Source organism: Elephantulus edwardii, unplaced genomic scaffold (assembly GCF_000299155.1).
Source record: "Elephantulus edwardii isolate Elephantulus edwardi_28Jun2011 unplaced genomic scaffold, EleEdw1.0 scaffold00185, whole genome shotgun sequence".
Classification (NCBI taxonomy): domain Eukaryota; kingdom Metazoa; phylum Chordata; class Mammalia; order Macroscelidea; family Macroscelididae; genus Elephantulus; species Elephantulus edwardii.
Window position 1 is genome coordinate 3,864,333 of NW_006399935.1, and position 23,465 is coordinate 3,887,797.

The 23,465-nt window shown below is 53.6% G+C and overlaps 1 protein-coding gene across 1 annotated transcript in view; it reads left to right on the forward strand.

The window, feature by feature from the left end:
- RFX2 (regulatory factor X, 2 (influences HLA class II expression)) overlaps positions 1-23,465 on the forward strand; it is a 49,287-nt gene that overhangs the window by 9,057 nt on the left and 16,765 nt on the right. Inside the window, exons 4-10 of the mRNA XM_006896428.1 lie at positions 640-901; positions 7,521-7,595; positions 14,944-15,125; positions 16,587-16,706; positions 21,346-21,461; positions 22,446-22,564; positions 22,740-22,849. Of these exons, the coding sequence (XP_006896490.1) occupies positions 640-901; positions 7,521-7,595; positions 14,944-15,125; positions 16,587-16,706; positions 21,346-21,461; positions 22,446-22,564; positions 22,740-22,849 (984 nt within the window). The remainder of the gene's footprint in view (positions 1-639; positions 902-7,520; positions 7,596-14,943; positions 15,126-16,586; positions 16,707-21,345; positions 21,462-22,445; positions 22,565-22,739; positions 22,850-23,465) is intronic.

Sequence of the window (23,465 nt, forward strand, 5' to 3'; positions counted from 1 at the left end):
GTCAGGTTCACACGTGACCACAGCCCCCATCCCAGCTCCACGGTCAGGTTCACACGTGACCACAGCCTCCATCCCAGCTCCATGGTCAGGTTCACACGTGAACATGTCCCCACCCCAGCTCCACGGTCAGGTTCACACGTGACCACAGCCCCCATCCCAGCTCCTCGGTCAGGTTCACACGTGACCCCCGTCTCTCATCCCAACATCACGGTCAGGCTCACATGTGACACCCATACCCCATCCCAGCACCATGGTCAGGTTCATCCATGGCCACATCCCCCTTCCCAGCACCACGGTCAGGTTCACACGTGACCCCTGTCTCCAATCCCAGCACCACAGTCAGGCTCACACGTGAACATGTCTCCACCCCAGCACCATGGTCAGGTTCACCCATGGCCCCATCCTCCATACTCTTTTTTTTTTTTAAAGGATCCCATTTCGGTTATTCTTTGTATGTTCCTGGAAGCTTCCACGGATGACAGTTTAGAATTCGCAATCACAGGGTCACTATAAGCTGGAGTTGACCCAACAGCACCTAACAACGTATATATAGGGGGCTCCAGTTTCCCCATAAAGTTTGGAACTTAGGAGTGGCCCTGATAGCGGCGAGAGTCCCAAGGTGACCTCTCTTTCTTACAGACGGACAGCTTATGCCTACAACCCGGAGCCCCAGCTGTATGCCCCCAGCAGCGCCGCGTCCTACTTTGAGGCTGCAGGTGGCGCCCAGGTGACCGTGGCAGCCTCATCCCCGCCGGCAGTCCCCTCCCACAGCATGGTGGGCATCGCCATGGACGTCACCGGGACCCCCATCGTCTCCAGCACGGGCGCCTATTTCATCCATGGGGGCATGGGCGGCAGCACGCACTCCCTGGCGCACACCTCTCGGTCGTCCCCAGCCACGGTATGTTGGAGGCCCTGCCCTGCCAGGGTCCAGCGGGGGAGAGCCTGTAACCACATTGGTATTTCAAGACAGCAGCAGGCAGGCCCAGTGAGTAAGGAGCAGTGTGCTGGCGTCCAGGCTCTGAGCTGGAGTCCTGTCCTCATCTCCCAGGCATGCTGCCCCAGCATACATCTCCCTTGGAGAAAAGGAGAGAATAAGTCAGGATAAAATCACAGGCTAATTGTGAATTTTTAATGTGTTAAGCAGTCCCACCCCACCCCCCACCCCCAGGTAGAAAGTGCTGCTGCTGCTGCTTTTGGATTACCAATGTGATCACTCACTTCTCAGAAGCTCAGATCAGTCCATCTATATATAAAGAGTGAGGCTGAATTCAGTAAGAGGAAATTCTCCTAAGAACTGTATTCAGTTCTTCTCTCCATGCCCTTGTCCAAAATAATAACTGTTTTAAAATCTCATGCTGACTTTTCTTTTTAAAAATAGTGTGGCATGAAATGCACTCTTCTGGGTGACGGCCCTAAGAATTTTAGACCATGTACAGATTTGGGTGACTGCCCCACAGCCAGGAAGCCCCATCACCCATGGTCTGCGACAACCACCCATCCATTCTCCAACACTTTTTTTGGGTGTTTTTTTAAAAAATTCATATTTTAATGGAAGTTTATAAAGAACTTGGATTTCCATTCATTCATTGTTGCAAATTTTCTTCCCTGCCCACCTCTCCCCTCCCCCCCCCCAGTTTGCTTTTTTCTTTGGAAAAAAAGTTCTTTCATTGTTATACAGTCCTTCCCTCTCCAGACAACTTTACTATGCAGATCTTATTCTGGACTCTTGTCATACCAATAATACCAAATCATATGTTCCTTTTTTACAGTTCTCTCCCTCATCTGTTTCAATGCTGTGTACATTATTGATCCCCTCTTTTCTTAGTTTCCCCCCAACTCCCGTGTCAGTCCTGTTCTGTAACGGTGGCACCATGCAGTATTTGTCTTTTTGTGACTGAGATACTTCACTCAGCATAATGTCCTCCATGGTCACCCATTTTGTATAATATTCATGAGGGTTTTGTTTTTCAGTGTTGCATACTATTCCATTGTGTGGATATACCACAGCTTCTCTATCCATTCGTTTGTTGATGGGTACTTGAGTTGTTTCCAACTCTTTGCTATTGTGAACAAAGCTGCAATAGACATGGGTGGCAGTTCTGGTTTCTTTAGGACATATTCCCAGTAGTGGAATTTCTGGGTCAAATGGTATTTCTGTTTCCAAATCTGACCATGTGTGGAGGCTCTCAACCATGTGCCTTTGTGTTTCATTTGAAGCTAAGGATGCGAAACAGCTTTCTGTTTGCTGTGTGCCTTCCACGTAGGTTCTTGGGTCACCTTCGAGCCGGCTGCTTGTTTTGGTTGATTTGTTTGCTTTTACTATGGTTGGTTGGTTGGCTTAGAGTTTTGAAAATTGCTTCTATATTCTGGATACACTGTGTACACTGGTGGCATGGTGGGTGAAGCATTGAGCTGCTGACTGCAAGGTCGGTGGTTCAAATCCACCAGCCAGACTGCGGGAGGAAGATTCCTTCCAAAGCCCTTTGGGGAAGTTGTGCACCGCCCTGTGGGGTTACTGCGAGTCCCAGTGAACTGGACAGCCATGGGCGTGGTGTTTCGGGTGAGGTGTACGACTTGTAAATATTTCCTCCCAGTTTTTCCTGATTTTGTATCCAGGGTGGGTGAGCCCAAATCTCACGAGGCTCACGTCTAAGGCAAGCTCAGGCTGTATTTTATTCTAAAACGGGTTTGTTTGCTCGTCCCTCTTGTGGGCCGCTGTGTACTCAGTCGCCTTTGCCAACACCACATGCACACAAAAGTTGGTTACTTCCCAAAATGTGAGGGAGAGCTGAAAATCGGCACCTCGGGAAGTCCACATCGCCGCCAAGAGCTTCCTCAGCGTGGCACCAGCAGCTGTGGGGTTGGGAACGATATCAGCAAAGGGGACTTTCCAGCGCTGTTTCACAGAGTGTGTCAATATTTGGAAGATCGACAAACTCTGTAAAGCAGTATTTTGCAGACCAATGTTTGCTACAAATTCATCTGTGTGGGCAAAAAAAATCCACTTTCATTTCAAAAGATGGATCTTTTCATTTGTTACATGTGTATGTGTGTGTACTAATTTTTATTCGTTTGCTGTGGATTCTTTGAGAATTTCTGTGTATACGAGAACATGGATTCTGCAAATATAAATAGCTTGACTGCCATCTTTTTCCTAGTTGGATGTCCATTATTTCTCTTGCCTGTGTAGTGACCACACTGCTGGCTGGCACCTCCTGTACAATGACATACAAGTGGCAAGAACAGAGGTTCCCGTCTGGCCCCTCGTCTTAAATAGGAAGTGCTTGGCTTTTCACCATCCAGGAGGGTGAACGCACTCTCAAGCCTGGCTAAGTGAGAACTGACGCATAGCTGCCCTCCACTGATTTCTGAGGCTGTAAATCACATGGGAGTGCATTTCTCCTTTTACTCCCTTGATCTGCTGGTGGATTCAAGCCAGTGAGGCCACCAGCACTCCTTTCAGAAAACATTGCTTTTCCTTATTACTTGCTACGCATCAGAAAGTGGGACAATGACTAAGGATGACAGAAAAAGAGTCAATACCTTTAAGTTGTGGTACTGGGAAGACTCCTGAACATACCATGGACTGCCAAGAAAACAAACAGGTCTGTCTTGGAGAGGGCTAAACCAAGTTTTTCCTTGGAGGCTAGGATTTTGAAGCTCCATCCCACATACGTTGGGCACATGGCCAGGAGAGACTGGTCCTTGGAGAAGGACAGCATGCTCGGAAGGGTGGAGGGAAAGTGAAGTGAGGAAGACCCTGGATGAGATGGATTGATACTGTAACTAGGGCAGTGGGGGTAGGTGTGTCAGAGTCAGTGAGATTGGCACAGGAGAAGACAAGAGTTCAAGCGACTCAACAGCATATAACAAAAAGAACAACATACCAACCAGTAATTAGGGTATTAGTATTTTTAAATTAATCAGTACGTAAATGTCCTTACTTTTTGTGCTTAAGTTTCTAATTTGAATGATTGATAGATTTCACTCTCAGAAACACATTTTTTAGAGGGAAGAGAAGACAGTTCCAAGATAATTTCTAATAGTGGAAAACCAAGATCCAAACCCGTTGCCAGGCTTTCTGAAGCTGTAAATGTTTACAGGAGGAGCCTGCCCATGTGACTTCTGCAGAGCTGCTGGTGGACTTGAACTACCAACCTCTGGATTAGCAGTCCAGCACACAATGCACTACGTCACAGGGTTCCATTCAGTGTAAAGGGGTCAAACCCCAAAGCAAACCTCCTGCTGGGAGTGGGCATTAATGCAACAGGACCTCACAGCAGTGATAGCTGAGGGTGGGGTCGACGCCAGGGGCCTCACAGGTGGCAGTGGAGTCCCGGTGGAAGGGGCTGCAGTGCTCTCTGAGTACCCCACCCAGGCTTCTCCCCGCATAGTGGGGCCTGGGGTGGCAGGAATGATATACCTGTGGGTGCTCACCTGACGGAATGCCAGCTCAGAGCAGATGCCCACAAGGCTGGGGAGACATATGTCTTCTCTTTAGAGTAGGCTGCCCTCCCCCCCTCACTGTCCCGCACCAGGGCTGGTCCCCACCCTCCCCAGGGCCTGTCTGCAACGCGCCCTGTTGAAGGGGCAATGGGGCTCACTTCTCAGGTTCCCCTCAGTGTTCCTCAGGCCAGACCCACTCGTCTTAGTGCCCTAGTTTCCTCAGTGCTGCCGAAACACACATGCAAGTAGGAAACTTTGGAGAGTAACATTCTGGAGGCTGGATGTCCACCCTCACGCATGTGCTCAGGTCCTTCTCGCCTCTTACAGCTTCTGTAGCTGTGTGGAGGCTGACGTCCCCCCTCACGCGTGTGCTCTACGGGCAGGCCCTCCTCGTCTGTTGCAGCTTCTGTAGCTACAGCAACCCTTTCTCTGCTGGCCAATTCACCTGCTCCCTCTTCCTGGGACAGCGTCTGTCTTTCCCACCCCTTTTCCCCTTCACCCCTTGTGTGTCTCTGTGTCTCTGCTGCTCTCTCTGTCAAATCAAAAGGTATTCCCTGCAGAATGGGCCCCACATGGGGTGGGACACGCAGCCAAGCCCTCCTCTACCAGCAGGTGGGCCTGAGCTTTCTTGGTGAGTTTTGGGATTGCTGATTCAGAGCTTCCTAGAGACGGTCTTGAAAACACTGTGAAGCAGACCTACCCCGGCCCACCCGGGGTCCCAGCAAAGACACCAGTGTAACCTTAACTGACTGATCACGTTAGATCAGATCACACTTGGACAGCCATTACATTACATTACATTGTGGACAATGATGGCATTGCATTGCTTTGCATTGCATTATGGAAGGTACATTACAGTAGAGTACAATACAGAGTAGTCCAGTACATTGTGAGCAGTTATCACATTCCACCACATTGCATTGCATTATGGGAGGTGATTACAGTACATCACATTATGGAAGGAATTACATTGCATCATTACATCTGATGGAAGCTGATTTATGGAAGGTGATTACATTACGGCATTCTGTGTTCTGGAAGGTGACTGCCCCATGTCACATTGCATTGCATTATAGAAGGTGATTACTTGACACTATGTTGTGGAAGCTGATTGCATTATGCCACATTGCATTGCATTATTGTTGAAACATTGTATTACTAAAGTATTGTATTCTGGAAACTATACATTGCTTTATAGGAGATGATTACATTATGGCAGTTCATTATAGAAGGTGACATGTTGTATCACATTATGGAAGCCAGTGACATCATGCTATGTTACATCCACAAGCACAGAGATTAGGACTCTGACTTTACCTTGAAGGGGCCTAGTTCAGTCCTTAACACCACTCTTCCAGTAGATTTTTCTTGGAGGGAACACTCATGCCCCCTTTAGCTTCTAGCATACTGGGTTAATGAGAAGCAGGAGAACACTGGTGTTAGAGGAGAAGTGTCACTGCAGAGTAGAAACCGTTACTGTCCCCCGATGCTCGGTGTGGAGAAAGATCCATTTAGAACTGGCTCACATGACGGGGGCTGGTAGAGTCGGGAACCTTGGGCCAGGGCTTTGCCAACAGGATGGGCCAACAAGGAAGTAAATGCCACCCACTGTCATTGGAGGAGTCCTTGGCACAAATGCCTGAGTACATGGCCCCTAATTGCAAGATTAGAAGTTTGAATCCCTACAGGGGCACCTCGACCTCTTCCAGAGACCCTGGAGCCAGCTTGACTTACAATGCATGTGTTTTCAGGAGTCAGAATTGACTCAAGAGCAGTGCTTGATGTTTTGTTTGAATTCTACTCAGTACAGGCCATCTAATTCTCCCCAGAACAGAGAACTAGGCCTGGGAGTCGGTCTTAGTTTGCTAGGTCTGCTATAGACAGAATACACCCACTCCTCACTTACCAACTAGTTAAATTCCAAATATCAGCATTATATAAACACAAAGGATGATCACATCAGATCACAAAATGGAGGTGACTGCATTGTTATATTACTGCCAGATTACATCATCACATAGCTTCCAGATTAAAACATCACATAACTGCCAGATTACAGCACCCCATCACTGCCAGACCACAGTGTCACATCACTGCCAGACTAAAGAGTCACATCACTGCCAGATTACATCCTCACATAACTGCCAGACTACAGCATCACATAACTGCCAAATTACATCATTACATAACTGTCAAATGACGTAATTATCAAATAAAATCATTATGTGGCCACCAAACCGTGAATCATGGCCTGGACAACTTGACATGTAACTATCACAGGCATCGTTACTCCCTCCCCCTAAAACCAACCTTAGTGTTTATTACTGGCAGACATACACCATTGATGTGCAAAATAGAGTTGGTTTTTATTAGTGCCATAAATAGGAAGTGTCAGCTAACGAGAGAGTCAATATGTGGAAATAGGTGCACCACAAAATCAGTTGTTTTAAGGAACAGAAATTTACCGTCTGAAACTTAGAAGTCTGAGTCTAGGGTTTGACGAGGCTGTGCCCCCCTGCCAGCTCTGGGTTAAGACCTTCCCCAGCTCAGCTTCTGCAGCCCCAGAGCGGCCCTGCCTTGTGAGGGAAGCTCACAAGAGCCTCTCCATGTCTGTTCACCCCTTCCCTAAATCCCATTCAGAAAGCCAGGATTCAACCCACGATTTCTAACTGAGAGTATTTACTGTCCAGGAAAGTCCCTATTTCCAAACAAGGTCACTTAACCCTGCTTACACTGGAGTTTACAAAGTGGTACCCTGCCCACATGTCACAGTGCACACGGGCACGCAGGCTGTTAACAGCATTTTCATGATATGTTACATGCTCTGCTGCCCCTCAGAGCAGCCCCCAGGAGAGGGGGTGTGTGATGAAAGGACCATCCCATTGGGACCTGTGGACCAGCTTCCGCTCGCCGCACCTCCCATCCCCGCCTGTGTCCAGTCTCCTGTGTGTCTGATGTCATGATTTGGATATTAATAAAAATCACACCTTGGCTGATGCTAACCATCTGATTCCCTTTTTCCCCCCCTTCTTCTTCTATTTTGTTTTGTTCTCTGCACACATGTTCTGTAGCTTGAAATGGCGATTGAAAACCTCCAAAAAAGTGAAGGGATTACATCACACAAAAGCGGTTTACTCAACAGCCATGTAAGTGTGTGCCCGCCGGCGAGCCTGCCCACTGCGCCGCGCCCCGGGGGACGCCAGGCAGCCCCACACCCGCCCCGGGGACCCCAGGGCTTGAGAAAGCGGGGAAATCGACTTCCTGGCAGCACAAGGCACATTCGGGACAGCAGCCGAACCCGGGGCCCTTTAACCCCACACTCAGCTGTGACGTCTCCTGCCCTGCCCTCCCTGGGCAGCTTGGGGACAAGGTGGCACCTGAAGTCACTGGTGACAGAGCTTGATTTCTGGGGACAGTTGCGAAGGGAAGCTGAGTGTCTCCTTTAGCTCCTTCACTCTCACCTCACCTTGATGCCAAAACTGGAACACTGGGCTTGAGAGACAGGCCAGGCCACTGAAGTTGGGGTACTGTATCCAAAGCCACGGTTTAGCCCTGATGCTGGACTTGTTCTCCTGGGAACTCAAGGGGTCCCCTATAGTCAGACACAATCCTGAAGCCCCACAGCACTTCAAGGGGTCACCAGAGAGACACCCCGAAGTGGGGACAGTCTGTGCCCAGGAAGATGGTGGCTGTGGGAGCCACGTGGGCAATCAGCTGTCTTGTTTTGGGTCCTGTGAGATGCTGGGCAGTCAGCTCTGTCCTACATGGTTGGGTCAGCGTGAGGCAGCGTCAGCTCCCCAGCAGTGGGCTGGCTTGGGGCCCATGAGCCCCTGAGGGAGGCCCCCGACCACAGCAGCCCTGTGTCCATGCGCGACACCAGGGGCCCTGGTGAGGCAGGACTGAAGCACTCAGCTGCTGACCAAAAGGCCAGGAGTTCGAAAACAGCGGCCACTCCAAGGGAGAGAGACATGGCAGTCTACCTCAGTGGGGACTGACCTCGGATGAGGCAGAGAGACGTGGTGGTCCGCCTCAGGGATGACCTGCCGCCTTGGATACCGTGTGGGTTCTGCTCCACCCTACAGACCCCAGAGGGCTGGTTTTTAATAGGAAATGCATGTGCACTTGGACCCCTGGGAGCCACATGTCCAGCTGTCTTCCTTCTTATTTTTCTGGGGTTTTATTGTAAATTGAGTGAGAGTTTACAACACAGATTAATGTTCAGTCCTGCGTTCACACGTTTTGTTCTAGCACTAACCTCAGCATCCACCGTACATGGCACTTTTCCCGCTTCCTCCCTGTGTTTCTGGTTCCCACTCGTCCCTCTGGGCCTCCCATTTCTTTAGTGCCCTTGTGCCTGTTGCCTCTTGGTTGTATATGACCTTTCCCTTCATCCATCTTCACATGCGTCTTTTCTCTGTTTACACGATTTTACCCTCTGCTCCCTCCTCCCATCCCTGATGGACGGGCCTTCTAGGCTGCTTCCCTCACAGGACATCACTGTCCACTTTTCCAGCAGGGACCGCGTCTGTCCCCTCTCCTGGGATGCGCCGTTGTCTTCTCCTGTGAGGAACTGCAGTGAGAAGGTTCAAGAAAAAGAGCCCGGGTGCCGCAGCCAGTTTGTGCCCTGGCTCCTAACTCACAGGCTGGGGGTTCAGACCCACCTAGTGATGCCACGGAAGAAAGGCCTGGCAGTCGTGGGGTGCCATGAATCAGGCTTAGCAGAAAGGGGTTTCTTCTGTTTTGTTGCTGAAGCGAAGAGCTGTGCACACTGGAGTGGACATGAGGGGAGCGTCACCCAGCCCCGTGGGCTGATGACCATCCTCTGTGTCACAGGTTGGCTGTCCCCCAGCTGCCATGGCTAGCATCGTCCCAGTTAAGGGTAGCAGCAGAATTCTGGAAGTCTTACAGGAGAGGGACCAGAAGCCCTGGTGGCAGGTGGAGCACGTTAACACGTTGGTGGTTCAAATCCACCAGATGCTCCTTAAAAGAATGCCGGACAGTCTCCCAGGAAGGTCTGCAGCCTCCGGAACCTGACGGGTGGTAGGAGGGTCACCACACTCAGAACTGACTCACCTGCACTGGATTTGGGGGTTTTAGGGTGAGACAGTCACAGCCACACCCCAGCTCCGCCTTACTGGAACTTGCTCCCAACAGAGTGAGGAGGCTACATCCCTGAGGGAATGTCCACAACCTTCTCTGTCCAGGCCCAGACGCCACATCCCCTCCCCAGCTAGCTCCCCGGGGGGCTGATCAGCACAGGAACCAAAGGAGGTGTGGACACTCACTCCAGGGCCACCAGATCCAGGTAGAAACCCCGCCTGGTTACCCTGGTGACACGTGGTGAGCACAGCTGACCAGCCACTGGTCGGGGGAATGGAGCTAGGACAGGAGGAGCCTTGGGGGCTCAGAACTTTCGTGACCCAGCAGACAGACACTACATCAGGTCACTGGAGTCTTCTGACCACTGCTGCCCCAAAGCTTAGCCAGGCTCCGCAGGCCACCAGTGAGAGTGGAGGTCGCCCTGTTGGGAGGGTCGCTCCCCCCACCGCCTGTCGTTGCCATGTTTGCCAGGCGTTTCTGGGATGTGACTGGGGTAATGAGAACTGGGCTCACTTTTCTAGAGGAAGGAAGGGGAGACGTTGGCTGTGCTGGGCACACTGCATCTGCCTGGTGTCACATTGTTGTCTCCTGGGGTGCAGCACCACCTGAGGAAAGTTGGGCCCAAGCTGCCATCTAGAGCAGAGGGGCCTGGAGCCTCTGGGGGTGCCCCTGCCCCTCTCCAGCACCCCCCCAGGGCGGCTGCTCTGCAGTCCTCCCTGCCCCCCAGATCTTCCCAAGAGCCTTAGCCCTTTGAAGACTCAGAGACCCCTGGCAAGTCCTGCGCCCCCATCCCAGGAGGAACTGCCATGTGTTAAATTCACCTGACATCATGCCAGTGCCCTGGGCAGGTGGTGGGTGTCGGATGCTCCGAGATGAAGTCTGCATGTTGCCCGTTGTTGTTGTTGTTGTTGTTGTTGTTGTTGTTATGTGGCGTCAAGTCGCCTGTGACTCATCGCGACCCTACATACAACAGCTCTGAACCCTGCTCTATCCTGAGCCAACCTCACTGTGTCCAACACTCCTCTTCAGCAAGAAGCACACATTGCTGCTCGCAGTGCCGCCTGTAGATCAGGGCCAGGAGTGCCGAGGAGGGCCAAGGAAGGCTGGGGGGAGGGCCAGGGAGGGTTAGAGAAGGTTAAGGAGACTGGAGGGGAACAGAGAGCACAGAGGAGGGCCAGGGAGGGTCAGGGAAGGCTAAGGAGACGGCGGCAGGGGGCAGGGAGCACAGAGGAGGGCAGGGGAGGGTCAGGGAAGGCTAAGGAGACAGGGGTAGGGGGCGGGGCAGGGAGCACAGAGGAGGGCCAGGGAGGGTCAGGGAAGGCCCACCGAGGAGGGCCAGGGAGCATCAGGAAGGGACAGGGAGGAATGGGGAAGTCCAGGAGTGCCGGGGAGGGCCAGGGAAGGCTGGGAAGTGTCAGGGAGCAGCAAGGTAGGCCAGGGAGTACACAGGGGGGGCCGGGAAGGATCAAGGAAGGCTGAGGAGACCATGGAGGGCTGGGGAAGACCACCAGGAAAGGCACTGGTTACACAAATTTGCTCTGAGACACAGGGACAGGCTGCTGAAACTGGTGCTGGATGCACTGTGAACTTCCCTTTTCTTTCCACATTTTCCCATCATGCACTGCAGGCTGGACTGGGGAGTCACAGGAGAGAGAAGGGAGCATTAGGTGGCCAACACCTTCTTTATGCCTCCATATGCCCAGCACCACCATTGCCTCCGCAGAACGGCCACCAGAGGGCGAGCTGTGACTACAGATCATTAGCACTGTCTGCTCGGAATCCCCCACGCTCACCCCAGCCAAGCAGCAGCCATGATTATCACAACAGCCCCCAGGGCCCTGCACGCCCTGCCCCAACTCTGCTCTGCTCTCCTCTGCCCCGTCTCCCTCTGCTCCGGTTACACAGGTCTTCTCACAGCTCCCCAGATCAAGTCCTGCCCCAGGGCCTTTGCACAGGCTGTTCCCTCCACCAGGAATACTCTTCCCTCCAGACCTACCTATGGCCAACTCTCCTCTAGCCTTCCACCTCCTCCAAGAAGCCTTCCTGATTTTCCTTATATAGCTAATTTCTGCTCCTTCCTTGCCCTCCTCTTCTCCTCTCTCCCCAATGCGCTTTGTTCATCGTGTCCCAGGGCTGTGCTGAGCCTTCCACCAGGAACACCCTTCCCCTGGTACCTCGCTCCCCCACTTCCTTCAAGCCTTTCTGCCCTCAGCACTGCTCACCAAGCCCTCTCTCCATGACCCTGGTTTCCAAGCCCAGTGCTCTCATCAGCCACCACACACTTGCTCAGAGCACTTACTCGCCTCTCAGTCTGTCCTCCCACAGAACAGAGGCTTCTCAAGGGCAGGGATTCATGTTTGTCTTCACCTTGTGTCCCTGCACCCAGGACAGAGCCCAGCAGAGCCAATGCTTTGTGAGTGTAGAGTGGATGGATGGATGGATGGAAGAATGGATGGATGGATGGATGGATGGATGGATGGATGGATGGATGGAAAGATGGAAGGATGGATGGATGGATGGATGGATGGATGGATGGATGGATGGATGGAAGGATGGATGGATGGATGGAAGGATGGATGCATGGATGGATGGATGGAAGGATGGATGTATGCATGGATGGATGGATACATGGATGTGGATGGATGCATGGATGAATGGATGGATGGATGGATGGATGGATGGAAGGATGGATGCATGGATGGAAAGATGGATGCATGGATGCATGGATGGAAGGATGGATGGATGGATGGAAGGATGGATGGATGGATGGATGGATGGATGGATGGATACATGGATGGATGGATGGATGGATGGATGGAAGGATGGATGCATGGAAGGATGGATGGATGGATGGATGGATGGATGGATGGATGGATGGATGAATGGATGGATGCATGCATGGATGGAAAGATGGAAGGATGGATGGATGGGTAGATGGATGATGGATGGAGAGCCGAGTGTTGAGAGCATGCTCAAAGCAGGCAAATGCTGCCCTCAGTAGAGTACCTGGCTCCCAGCTCCCACAGGAATCTAGCTCACCATTCACAGATGGGGGACTGATGTCCGGTTTAGACCCCTGGGAGCTGGGCAGGGTGGCACAGTCTGGACTCAAAGCCCCACCTGGTCATGAAAGGCGCTTGGCCCTGGAACCCAGTTCTGTTCTGACTCATGCGAGGCTCCATGGGTCGGAGGCTGCTCCTTGCTGCATGCTGCTAACAACGAGGTTGGAAGTTTGGGTTCATCTAGGGGTGTCTCAGAAGAAAGAGGGCAATCGACCTCTGAATGTCAGCCCCCCCCATGGGGCACAGTTTCCTCTGAGGAACACTGAGGTCACAGTGCCAGGGATTGTGTCACCAGCCTCCTATGTGGTAGGAAGGATAGCTTGCCTAGGAAATCATTGATCCTTGTGACATCATCAGAGTTAGGCAAAAAATTCTGCTTTCCATTTCAATAGTAAGGAGGGCGCTCTGGTGGCGTGATATCAAGGAAGGCGGCTTTCTAATCCATCCCACGTGATTTAATCCATCCCCTGTGGGATTTACAGCCTCTAAAAGTCTGCTGGAGAGGCAGCTACGAGTTGGCTCCGACTTCACGGCCGGGTGAAGAGGTACATGTGCCTTGAGGCCCAGGCTGGTGCTGGGTCTGTTCCCAAGGCCCCGGAGAGCAGGTAGCAGGAGCCTGCAGGTCTCGGGCTTTCTTATCCAGGCTCCATCCAACCCACCTATAAAATCAGGGCTTGTGTGCTGGCCTGCTGCCTGGTCCTGCTGGGAAGGAAGGTGGTCAAAGTCAAGGTGGAGGGCTCGGGGCTCAGGCCCCAGCTCGGGAAGAGGGTCCCACTTTGCATCAGCCATGGGCATGCTCCTCACACAGGTGGCTCCTCACGGGCCTCTCCGGGGTGTGTGCCTCTGTGTTATTTTCCCCATTTGTTACACCCCTCAGAGGAGATGAGGTGTGGAATCTACGCTGCTCCGGTGTGACCCTATGTCCTCCTCCTAGACTTCCCAGCTGCACGCATGCTCAGCTCCCAGTCCGAAGGCAGAGAGAGCACAACCCAGTGTGTGCATCGTGGCCGGGGGCGGGGTGGGGGGAGGAACGGGCCATGTGCCTGCGGGCCAGGAGTCACCCATGGCTCAGGGATTCACTGACTTCAAGGCGGAGGACCTGGTGTGCGGTGCACGCTTTAGCGTGCTCAGCCTCCAACCTAAAGGTCAGCTCTGAATCACAGGCGCGTTGGAGGAAAGGCCTGGCAGTCTGCTTCCGAGAACTCAGCCATGACAGCCCCACAGAACAGAGTTCTGCTCACACGCACAGTGGATTTAAGTGCAGGCAGCCTTGCTGGCGGCCATGGTGCCCCTCAAAGTCTGCATTCTCCTGGACTGAAGAGTGACTTCCAGTCCTTCAGACTCGGTCACTCCCAGGGTGGTGCAGACAGCTGTCTGACCCTCTGTCCAAAGGGCTGGGCTTGAAACCCACCCTGAGGGGCCTCAGAGAGCAGGCCTGGCCACCTGAGTCCTAATGACCCTGAAGGTCCCGGTCCTGAACCCCCTGCGGGGCAGCTGTCCCCTGCACAGGACTGGTGGGGGGGTCACCAGGAGCCAGAACAGGCACAGGGGCCACCACACAGCCAGGCCTAGCCAATGGTGGCCACACCATCAAACGGTCATAAAGAGAGAACCTGAATGGATCACGGTCATATGCAAGTTTTTGTAGCTGAAGCCGCAGCCAAGGAGCCTGGAACATGGCAGCGCGCGGGTGGAGGACAGGCATGCAGGGGTGGAGTACCGCGAGCGTGGGTAGAGGACGGGCATGCAGGGGTGGAGGACGGCGCGCGCGGGTGGAGGACGTTGCGCACGGGTGGAGGATGTGTGCACGCAGGTGGAGGACGGCGGGCGCGGGTGGAGGATGGGCGCGCACGGGTGGAGGACCGCACGCGTGGGTGGAGGATGGGCGCACGCAGGTGGAGGACGGCGGGCGCGGGTGGAGGACGGCGGGCGCGGGTGGAAGATGGGCATGCAGGGGTGGAGGACCATGAGTGTGGGTGGAGGACGGGTATGCAGGGGTGGAGGACCGCAAGCGTGGGTGGAGGACCGCAAGCGCGGGTGGAGGACGGGCATGCAGGGGTGGAGGACCTCGAGCGTGGGTGGAGGATGGCATGCCTCAGTGGATGCACCCTGGCTGCTGTAGGCAGCGGGGGCTCTGGAGACGAGCGGGGCCTGGTGCAAGGCCCAGCTGGCCCCTTAGCAGAGGGCTGCCCTGAGGATCCAGGACGACTGCCCTGGGGGCCCAGGAGGGCTGCTCTGAGGGTCCAAGAGGGCTGCTCTGAGGGGAGGGCTACTCTGAGGGCCCGAGCGCCCACGCCGGCCTCTGACGAATGGGCACCTGTCTCCTGTCCAGCTCCAGTGGCTGCTGGAGAACTACGAGACGGCCGAGGGCGTGAGCCTCCCCCGGAGCTCCCTGTACAACCACTACTTGCGACACTGCCAGGAACACAAGCTGGACCCCGTCAACGCCGCCTCCTTCGGGAAGCTCATCCGCTCGGTGTTCATGGGCCTGCGGACGCGGCGCCTGGGAACCAGGTGGGTGCTGGGCAAGCCCGGGGCCAAGGGGTCAGGGCCTCCTCCTGTACACTGTCCTGACCCTGGTTGCGCCACACACACACACACACACACACACACACACACACACACGTGTTAGCCAGGCCCCAGGCCCAAAGGCCTTGAGCTCAATGACTGACTGAAAAGTTGCCTCTTTAGACCCACCAAGAAGAGCCTTGGAAGAAAGGCCTGGCAATCAGCTTCCAGAAGGTCACAGGCTGGAAAGCCCCATGGGTCATTTCTACTCTGCACACACAGGCCAGCCTGGAGTTAGAGCGATTCCTAGCCATTAAAAATAGGCCACCTCGGGAGGAAGAGGGAGGAACAAAGGCCTGGTGACCTGGTTCTGTAAAGACGGCAGCTGTGCAAATCCCCCGGGGTTCAGTGCTACCCACAGCACCGGGTGGGGTGGGAGTGGGCTCAGCGGCTGGGGGTTTGGGTTTGGGTTTGGCCATGGTGCCAGCATCACCACAGCCCGTTCTCCCCTCTGGGTGCTGACACAGGCTTCTGGTGGCCTCATCTGTAGGGAGTTAACTGTGGTGGTGGTGGTGGTGTGCTGTCGAGTTGGAACCCACTCGTGGCTGACCCTTCAGAGGGTTTTCAGACACTGTAACTCACGCAGGACAAAATTCCCCATCTTCCCCCAAAGCAGCTGGTAGATTCAAACCAAGCACTTTTTGGGTTGGCAGCACAACTCCTTACCCACTGTACACAGAGCCCGCAGGTAGACGGATACACACGTGTTACATGCACACGTTGTGACCCGTACGTGGAAGCTCTGGTGGCGGAGTCTGCAGGGAGGCGCTCTGCCAACCGTAAGACCGTGCGTCTGTGGTAGTTCGAATCCACTAGCTGCTCTGCAGGAGAAAGGTGGCCAGTCCCTTCCTGAGCCGTCCACTGCCTTTGAAAGGCCATGGGAGGGCCCTGTGGGCTGGTTCTGGCCCAATGATACTGGGTTGGGGTTGGAGGATGCTGGTCTAGGGCTTGGGGCACAAGTCTGTTCTCTCTCTTCCTTTAACATTTTCTATAATAGTGAGGCTGTTTTAAAGGCAGGGTTTCTTGGTTGCCTGAGTCCCAGGGTGATACAAATAGTTCGCTCCCCACGAGATTTGAGTCTATGCAGACTGAGGCAGCGCAGAAGTAGGCCTGGTCATCTCCTTCCAAGCACCAGCAGAGACGACTGTGGGGCATGATTCTGCAGACACAGGTTCCTCAGGAGTCAGGACTGGCCCAGTAGCAACAGGGATTTGAGTTCAGCAAAATCAACTGACCAGGGCCCTCTCTGCAGGACTTCTCGGAGCCTTTATGATACCAAAATTCAAGCAGTGACTCTTCAGGGGGCAGGGCAGGATTTGTGCCCCTTGTCCAGCTCGGAACAGCCCCGGAACATCTGCCTGAGAGCCCCCATGAAGTGCAGAGCTGATCCCAGGTCTTGCTTTCCAGGGGCAACTCCAAGTATCACTACTACGGGATCCGCCTGAAGCCAGACTCGCCGCTGAACGGGCTGCAGGAGGACACACAGTACATGGCCATGCGGCAGCAGCCCGTGCACCAGAAGCCCAGGTGGGTGGCTGGCCCGGGGGCGCAGGGGCTCAGACACTGGATTGTGGGGGCAAACCACTCTTTTCTTAGAGACACAGCCACATCTGGTCTCCAGCGTCTGAAAGCTGAGACACCTGCGTCCATACAGACAGACCTGAGAACAAGAGAGTGTGTGCGTGTGTGTGCGTGTGTGTGTGTGTGTGAGAGAGAGAGAGAGAGAGAGAGAGAGAGAATGTATATGGATGTAAGAGAGAAAGAATGTGTGTCTGAGAGTTTGCGTATGTATGTGTGTCCCTCCCCTAGACACAGCTCTCTACACAGACCAGTGAGTGTGTGTGTGTATTGTGTGCTGTCTACTCCAATTTATTGTGACCGTTAGTGAATAGTACTGTCTTAGGCTGTTACAGACAGTGCGCGTGTGTGTTTATACACAAACGTGTACACACAGAGCAAACCCCTAAGAGGCATCAATGGATAAAACAGCTGCTAATAGAAAGGTTGGCAGTCTGAGAGCGCCCAGAGGAAAGAGCTGCTCAACTCACAAAAACTCAGCCATTGAAGGCCCCGTGGAGCTCACCTCTACTCTGACACGTGTGGAGTGCATGAGGTTCAAGTGGTGGTGGTGTTATGTGCCGTCGAGTCACCTCTGACTTGGAGCGCCCTGAAACCTGCCTGTCCTGAGCCAGTCTCACTGATTAAGGCACACCAATCCCCATTGCCTTAATTACTGTATCACTCCATCTCGCCCGGAATCTTCCTCTCCTGCGCTGTCCCTCCACCATTCTGAGCATGATGTCCTTCTCCAAGGACCAATCCCTCCTGGCCATGTGCCCAAAGTATATGAGAATCCTTCAGAATCCTAGCCTTCACGGAGAAACTTGGTTTCACCCTCTCCAAGACAGACATATTTGTTTTCTTGACAGTCCATGGTATGTTCAAGACTTTTCTCCAGCAGCACAACTCGAGGGCATTGATTCTTCTTCTGTCATCCTTAGTCATTGTCCAGCTCTCTGATGCATAGCAAGTAATTGCAAAGACCATGGCCTGTATCAGGTGCACCTTAGTCTCGAGACTGACATTGTTGCTTTTTAATACTCTGGAAAAGTCCCTGACAGCAAATTTTCCCAGTGCAATTTGTCTTTTGATTTCCTGACTGCTGGTGCCAAGAGTGTTGATTGTGGAGCTGAGCAAGCTGTAATTGCTAACAGCCTCAATCTCTTCTCCATCTATGATGGTGCTTCCAATTGGCCCAGTGGTGAGAATCTTTGTCTTCTTGATATTGTTTCAATCCATATTGAAGACTACAGTCCTTGACCTTCTGCAGCAAGTGCTTCAAGTCCTTCTCACTTTTAGCAAGCAAGGTTGTGTCATCTGCATAACGCAGGTTGTTGATGAGTCTTCCTCCAATCCTGATGCCACGTTCCTCCTCATAAAGCTCAGCTTCCCAAATGATCTGTTCTGTGTATAGATTGAAAGGATATGGAGACAAGATGCATCCCTGATGCACTCCTTTCCTGATTTTGAGCCATACAGTATTTCTTTGCTCTGTTCTAAGGACTTCCAGGTCCAGCTATAAGGTTCTGCATAAGCACGATCAAATGCAATACCATTTTCCACAAGGTTAGCCACAATTTGTTGTGATCCACACAGTCAAATGCTTTTGCATAGTCAGTGAAACACAGATAGACATTCCTCTGGTGTTCTATATGTTTATACACACATATGTCCAGAAGGGGTGGGTTCACTTCAAGAAGTGACTCACAAGAGTTGAATGGGGGAAGGGTGGGTCCCAAATCTGTAGGTCAGAGGACAGACAGGCTGGGTTTGCCTGCAGGCTTGTGTCCCAGAATCCACTGGTCAGGGAATGGGGGACTGAGGAATGTCCTGGGGAAACGTCTATCTCCAGTCTGGAGGAACACAGCCCTGGAAACTCCCTTTGGGCTCTTTAAGATTTTCCGCCCAATTGGACAGGGCCCACCATGTTTCGGAGGTGGGACTGCCTTACCTGAGGACGACTGAATCACACTGATCTACTTCATAACCACAGCTAGAAAGGATCTGCCTCATGACTGGGCACCAGCGCTGAGGCACACTGGCACAGGAATGCCCCCGCCCCACGGTGAATACCACTGCAGACAGAGAAATCAGTGAAAACTAGACACATGCAATGGTCCGGAGAGTTACTCCAGGTAGCCTGTGTCAGGAGGAAGGTGCTTAAGTAACTGCTGCTGCCCGAGCCTTTGAGCCTGGAAAGACCTGGAAAGACCTGGTCATTTTCTGGGATGTTCTTCACAAAGCTCCTCGGAAATCAGTGGACTTTTGCTGTAAAGCACCAGACTGTCAGTGTTTTTGACTTTGCGGCCCTGACCGTCTTTGTTGCCAGAGTTAAAGCCTGCCATGGTAGCACAGAAGCAGCTATAGAAGATGATAGAGCTGAATGAGCAAGACCGTGTGCCAATAAAACTTTATTTACAAACACAAGCGGTGGGCCGGTCTGGGCCCACAGGCTATGCAGTTTGCCAGCCTTTGGTTTAAGAACCTAGTCAAATGTCGGCTCCCTGGAAGGCTTCCAGGACACCCCTCTCCCCAGATGTCCCTCTCCCACCCTGATTCCCACTCCAGAGTGTAAACAGCTCTGATTGTAAGCACATGGGGGTGGGACCACATCAGCTCCCCACCACGTGACCATGCCTGTGACTCGAAAGCCCCGTGTGGATGCTGTGAAGCACCCCGTGATTCGTGGTTGACCGTGGAAGTCACAGCTTACGGAAAAGCCTCCAGGAGCCCTGGAGGCGCTCACAGGTGTGACCACAGTCAATCGGAGCCTTGGTTTCTGCAGACATGGACCACACAGCTGCTTGCTTCTGTGGTCTTCCGACCTCGTGGCACTTTCTAGAAGCCCCGCAGGGCACTAGTTTGGGAAATGCTTCTTTAACCTAAAACCTTCGCCTTCCACATGGGAGACCTGGGTTCGAGTCCCTGCTGGTTCACCTCACACAGCCACTAGCCATCTGTCAGTGGAGACTTGAGTATTGCTGTGATGCTAAATTGTTTCCAGCACAGCTTCCAGGCTAAGGCAGATGAGGAAGAAAGGCCTGGCTATCAACTTCCAAAAGTCAGTCTATGAACACTCCGCCAGCCCCACTGTGACCACCTCCCTCAGGCCATGTCACTGACACTGGAAAAGGTAGCGTGGATGTGGTCTTGGTCAGATGTTCCTGCCTTTACCAGGTCAGCAGCTGCCCAGCCGATCTGGCCCTCCTCCCACCCTCAGGTCCCCCTCTCCCCTTGGCTGGCCCTGACCTGTACCCACCAGCCACCTGCCCCCTCCCAGGTTGCACCTGGGCTCCGAGACCCACCAACCCTGGAAGCCCCTCCTGGCTGGGCTTGCCCGGCTCTGTCTGTGCAGGCCTTGAGCTGCCTCTCACCTCCCGCCTCAGGCAAGATGGAATCCTTGGAATTTCCTTTAGACCCCATGGCGGAGGGATGTCTGTGCTTCGACATGCAGATGCTAATCCAACTATTCACAATAAGCAGAACCCAAGTGTCCCTCAGCAGACGACCACAGTGGGTGTCCTTCAGCCACTGAGGACAGTGAGGGCCTGATGCCTGTCACCATGTGGATGGACCTTGAGGACATCATCTGCTGGCTGATGCAAAGAGACAGGCAGCTCCACACAGCGTGAACCCCGCTAATGTGGGGTTCTGGCAAAGACACAGAGAAGGGGCATCAGTGGTTACAGCAGAGGGGATGGAGGAAGGCGTCCTGGTGGTACAGGGCTCAAAGTACTCAGCGCTGACCAAAATGTCTCTGTTTGAGTCCACTGCAAGAGAAAGATGTGGCCGTCTTCTCCTACATAACGACAGCCTTGGGGCCCCCTTAGGGCAGCCAGTTTATGTCCTGCGTGGTTTCTGTGTGTTGGAGTCTACTTGGCCCCTGACGATGAGAACAGAAAGCTCACAGGCTGAACTTGGGCCGCCAGCTAGTAGGGTCAGGAGTCGAGGTCAGGGTTGGGTAAAGGAGGAAGGGCTAAGCTGTCGGGGAGTTACCGGTTAAATGGCCCCAGGCTTCTCTTTAGGGTGACGAATACCGCGTGTGTGTGTGTGTGTGTGTGGTTGCACAGCACAGGGAGTCTAATTAACGTCACTGAATGAACTGTGTGCCAAACAGAGTGGCAAGCACGCCTTACACAGGCCGTCCCCTGACCGTTTGCGTGACACCCAGTGGAAGGCCAGCCCTTCTGTTTGCGTGTCCTTGGCAACAGGACAGGCACAGCCGCACAGTGTCACTGCACGTAATTTACTGATGTCCTCATTCTCCGATGTGTTTCCAATCCCCAGAGACAAAGCTTGGGTTTTTTAAATACAGGTAATATGAAACACAACATATATGAATTTTGTATGCAAACCAGTATAATGGGGGGAGGCTACAGGTAATAAGCAATAATGAAACCTTTTTTAAAAAGTGTTAGATTTAAGTCAGAACTGACTTCTGAGAAAGTGCTTAGGACAGAACTCTGAGGTGCGTCAGGGAGGACGAGCTTTGTAAATAGTACGGACACACACGTGCGCCCATGAGCAACCCTACAGGGCTTGTATCCCCTGAACCCTGGGTCCATCCAGGGCCATGCTGCTGGCGCTCAGGGTGACATCTGCCTAGGTACCGGCCAGCCCAGAAGATGGACAGCCTCGGGGACAGCAGCGCCAGCAGCAGCCTGCACAGCACGCCAGAGCAGGCCATGGCCGCCCAGAGCCAGCACCACCAGCAGTACATAGGTGAGAGCGCCTGGCCCTGCGTCACCACCCTCGCAGCACCCCCCTGCCATCCTGGGGGCAGGACCTGCCGGACAGCCTCGAAGTCCAGTCAGCTGCCTGGGTTGCAACAGCCTCTGAAGAGATGTGACTTGAGTCGTGTTTTTACATAAGTCTCTAAGTTCCCCAGCACTGCTGCAATAGGAATGTCCAAAGTAGGTGGTTTTAACAAACGGAAATGGATTTCCTCCACCAGCTGCGCCATGGGAGAAGGATGGGCAGTCACACAGGAGTGCATCCTTCTCCACAGAGCACCTGGGGGATTTGAACCATGTTCCTTTGGGATTGCAACCAGCTTCTTACAACGAAGCGATCAGAGCTCAATTTACGACATGTTTTGGAGGAGTCAGAGAGGGTGGTTAGTGGGCATGATTCCATCAGAACTACGTTGTTGTTGTTGTGTGCCGTCAAATCGAATCCGACTGGCACTGGAGGCGATTGCCCCTCCTTCTCCAGCGGAGCATCTGGTGGATTCGAACCACGCACCTCATTAAGGATCGCAGCGCAGCTTCTTGCCACTAGGCCACCAGAGCTCGCCAAGATGGAACTTTTAAGTGAGATCAGAGTACTGGGAAGCCTGCTGTGCGCAGCCATGTCGGGGCGAGGCGCACCCAGAGCTTTTCCCAGCGACTGACTGTTCCAAGTAGACAGCCAGGCCTTTCTCTGAGGTTCCTTTGGTGGACGGGCACCTTCAGCATTTCGGCATCAGCTGAATGCATGACCGTTTGTTAAGCACCACCAGGGGACACCTCAGAGTGCTCAGGCCTCCCTAAAAGTGAGGCTTCTCCACCAGCTCCCCATCATGAAGCAGTATGCTCTCGTCCTGGGGCTTCACACTAGCTTGGCACCCGCCAGACGCACACTGTCCGCAGAGCTTTGACAGACCCCGACGCCAGGGGCCACGAGCGCCCAGCTCACCCTCCACTCTGACACACGTTCCTCCCGCAGATGTCTCCCACGTCTTCCCAGAGTTCCCGGCCCTGGAGCTAGGCAACGTGCTGCTGCAGGGGGACCTTACACTGCACGACGTCAAGGTCCTGCAGCTGGCCTACAGGCGGCACTGCGAGGTGACCACCCACTGGGGCCACTGGGCACGGGCCACCACTGGTGCTCCAGGCAACACAGGGAGGGGGCTGGCTGTGTCTGCCCATTGAGCCACCTCCCTGTGATGAGGCTGTGGGCTGCTGTGCACCCTCCATCACCACCCCCCGTCCGAGCTGCTCACCAGCCCTCTGCCCACAGGCCACGCTGGATGTCGTGATGAGCCTGCAGTTCCACTACGTCGAGAAGCTCTGGTTCGCCTTCTGGAGCTCAAAGGCCACCAGTGACAGTCCCACCCCCGTACCTGCCAGGTGAGTGTCGTCCACCCTGCCAGGTGTCTCCACACCTGCCAGGTGATTGTCACCCATCCTCAAGGTGTCTCCACACTCACCAGGTGACCTGCTCCCACGTGGCCTCTTCTACCTACTTGACACCACCAGCCCAGGACCCCCACAAACCCTCTGGTGCCACCTCCCAATGCCTGCTCCAGAATTCCATGTGTAAATACACCCAACAAGTGTGTGAACTTTCTAAGAATTGGTGCTCAAGTTCCCCTTACGTGCTAGACACAAGCTTACTCCCTGTCGTTTATCACTCGTTCACATTGCCGACACGTCGGAACCAACGCAGCTGCCTGCCAGCAGGTTTTCAGACTATCACTTACACGGGAAGAGACTATCCATCTCTCTCCCTTAGCACCACCAGTGGACTCCAGTCACGAGAGGCCTCCGCTGTGGGTCACCAGAACAACGGCCTACAGACTGGGCCGCCAGGGCTCCCTAGTCAGTGTGTGTGTACATACACACGTATATAATATCACGTCATATGTTAATGTTGTGGTTATGTGCTCTCGAGTCGCTTGTGACTCATAGTGACATTATGTACAACAGCCCTAAACTCTGCTCTGTCCTGTGCCAATCGCACTGT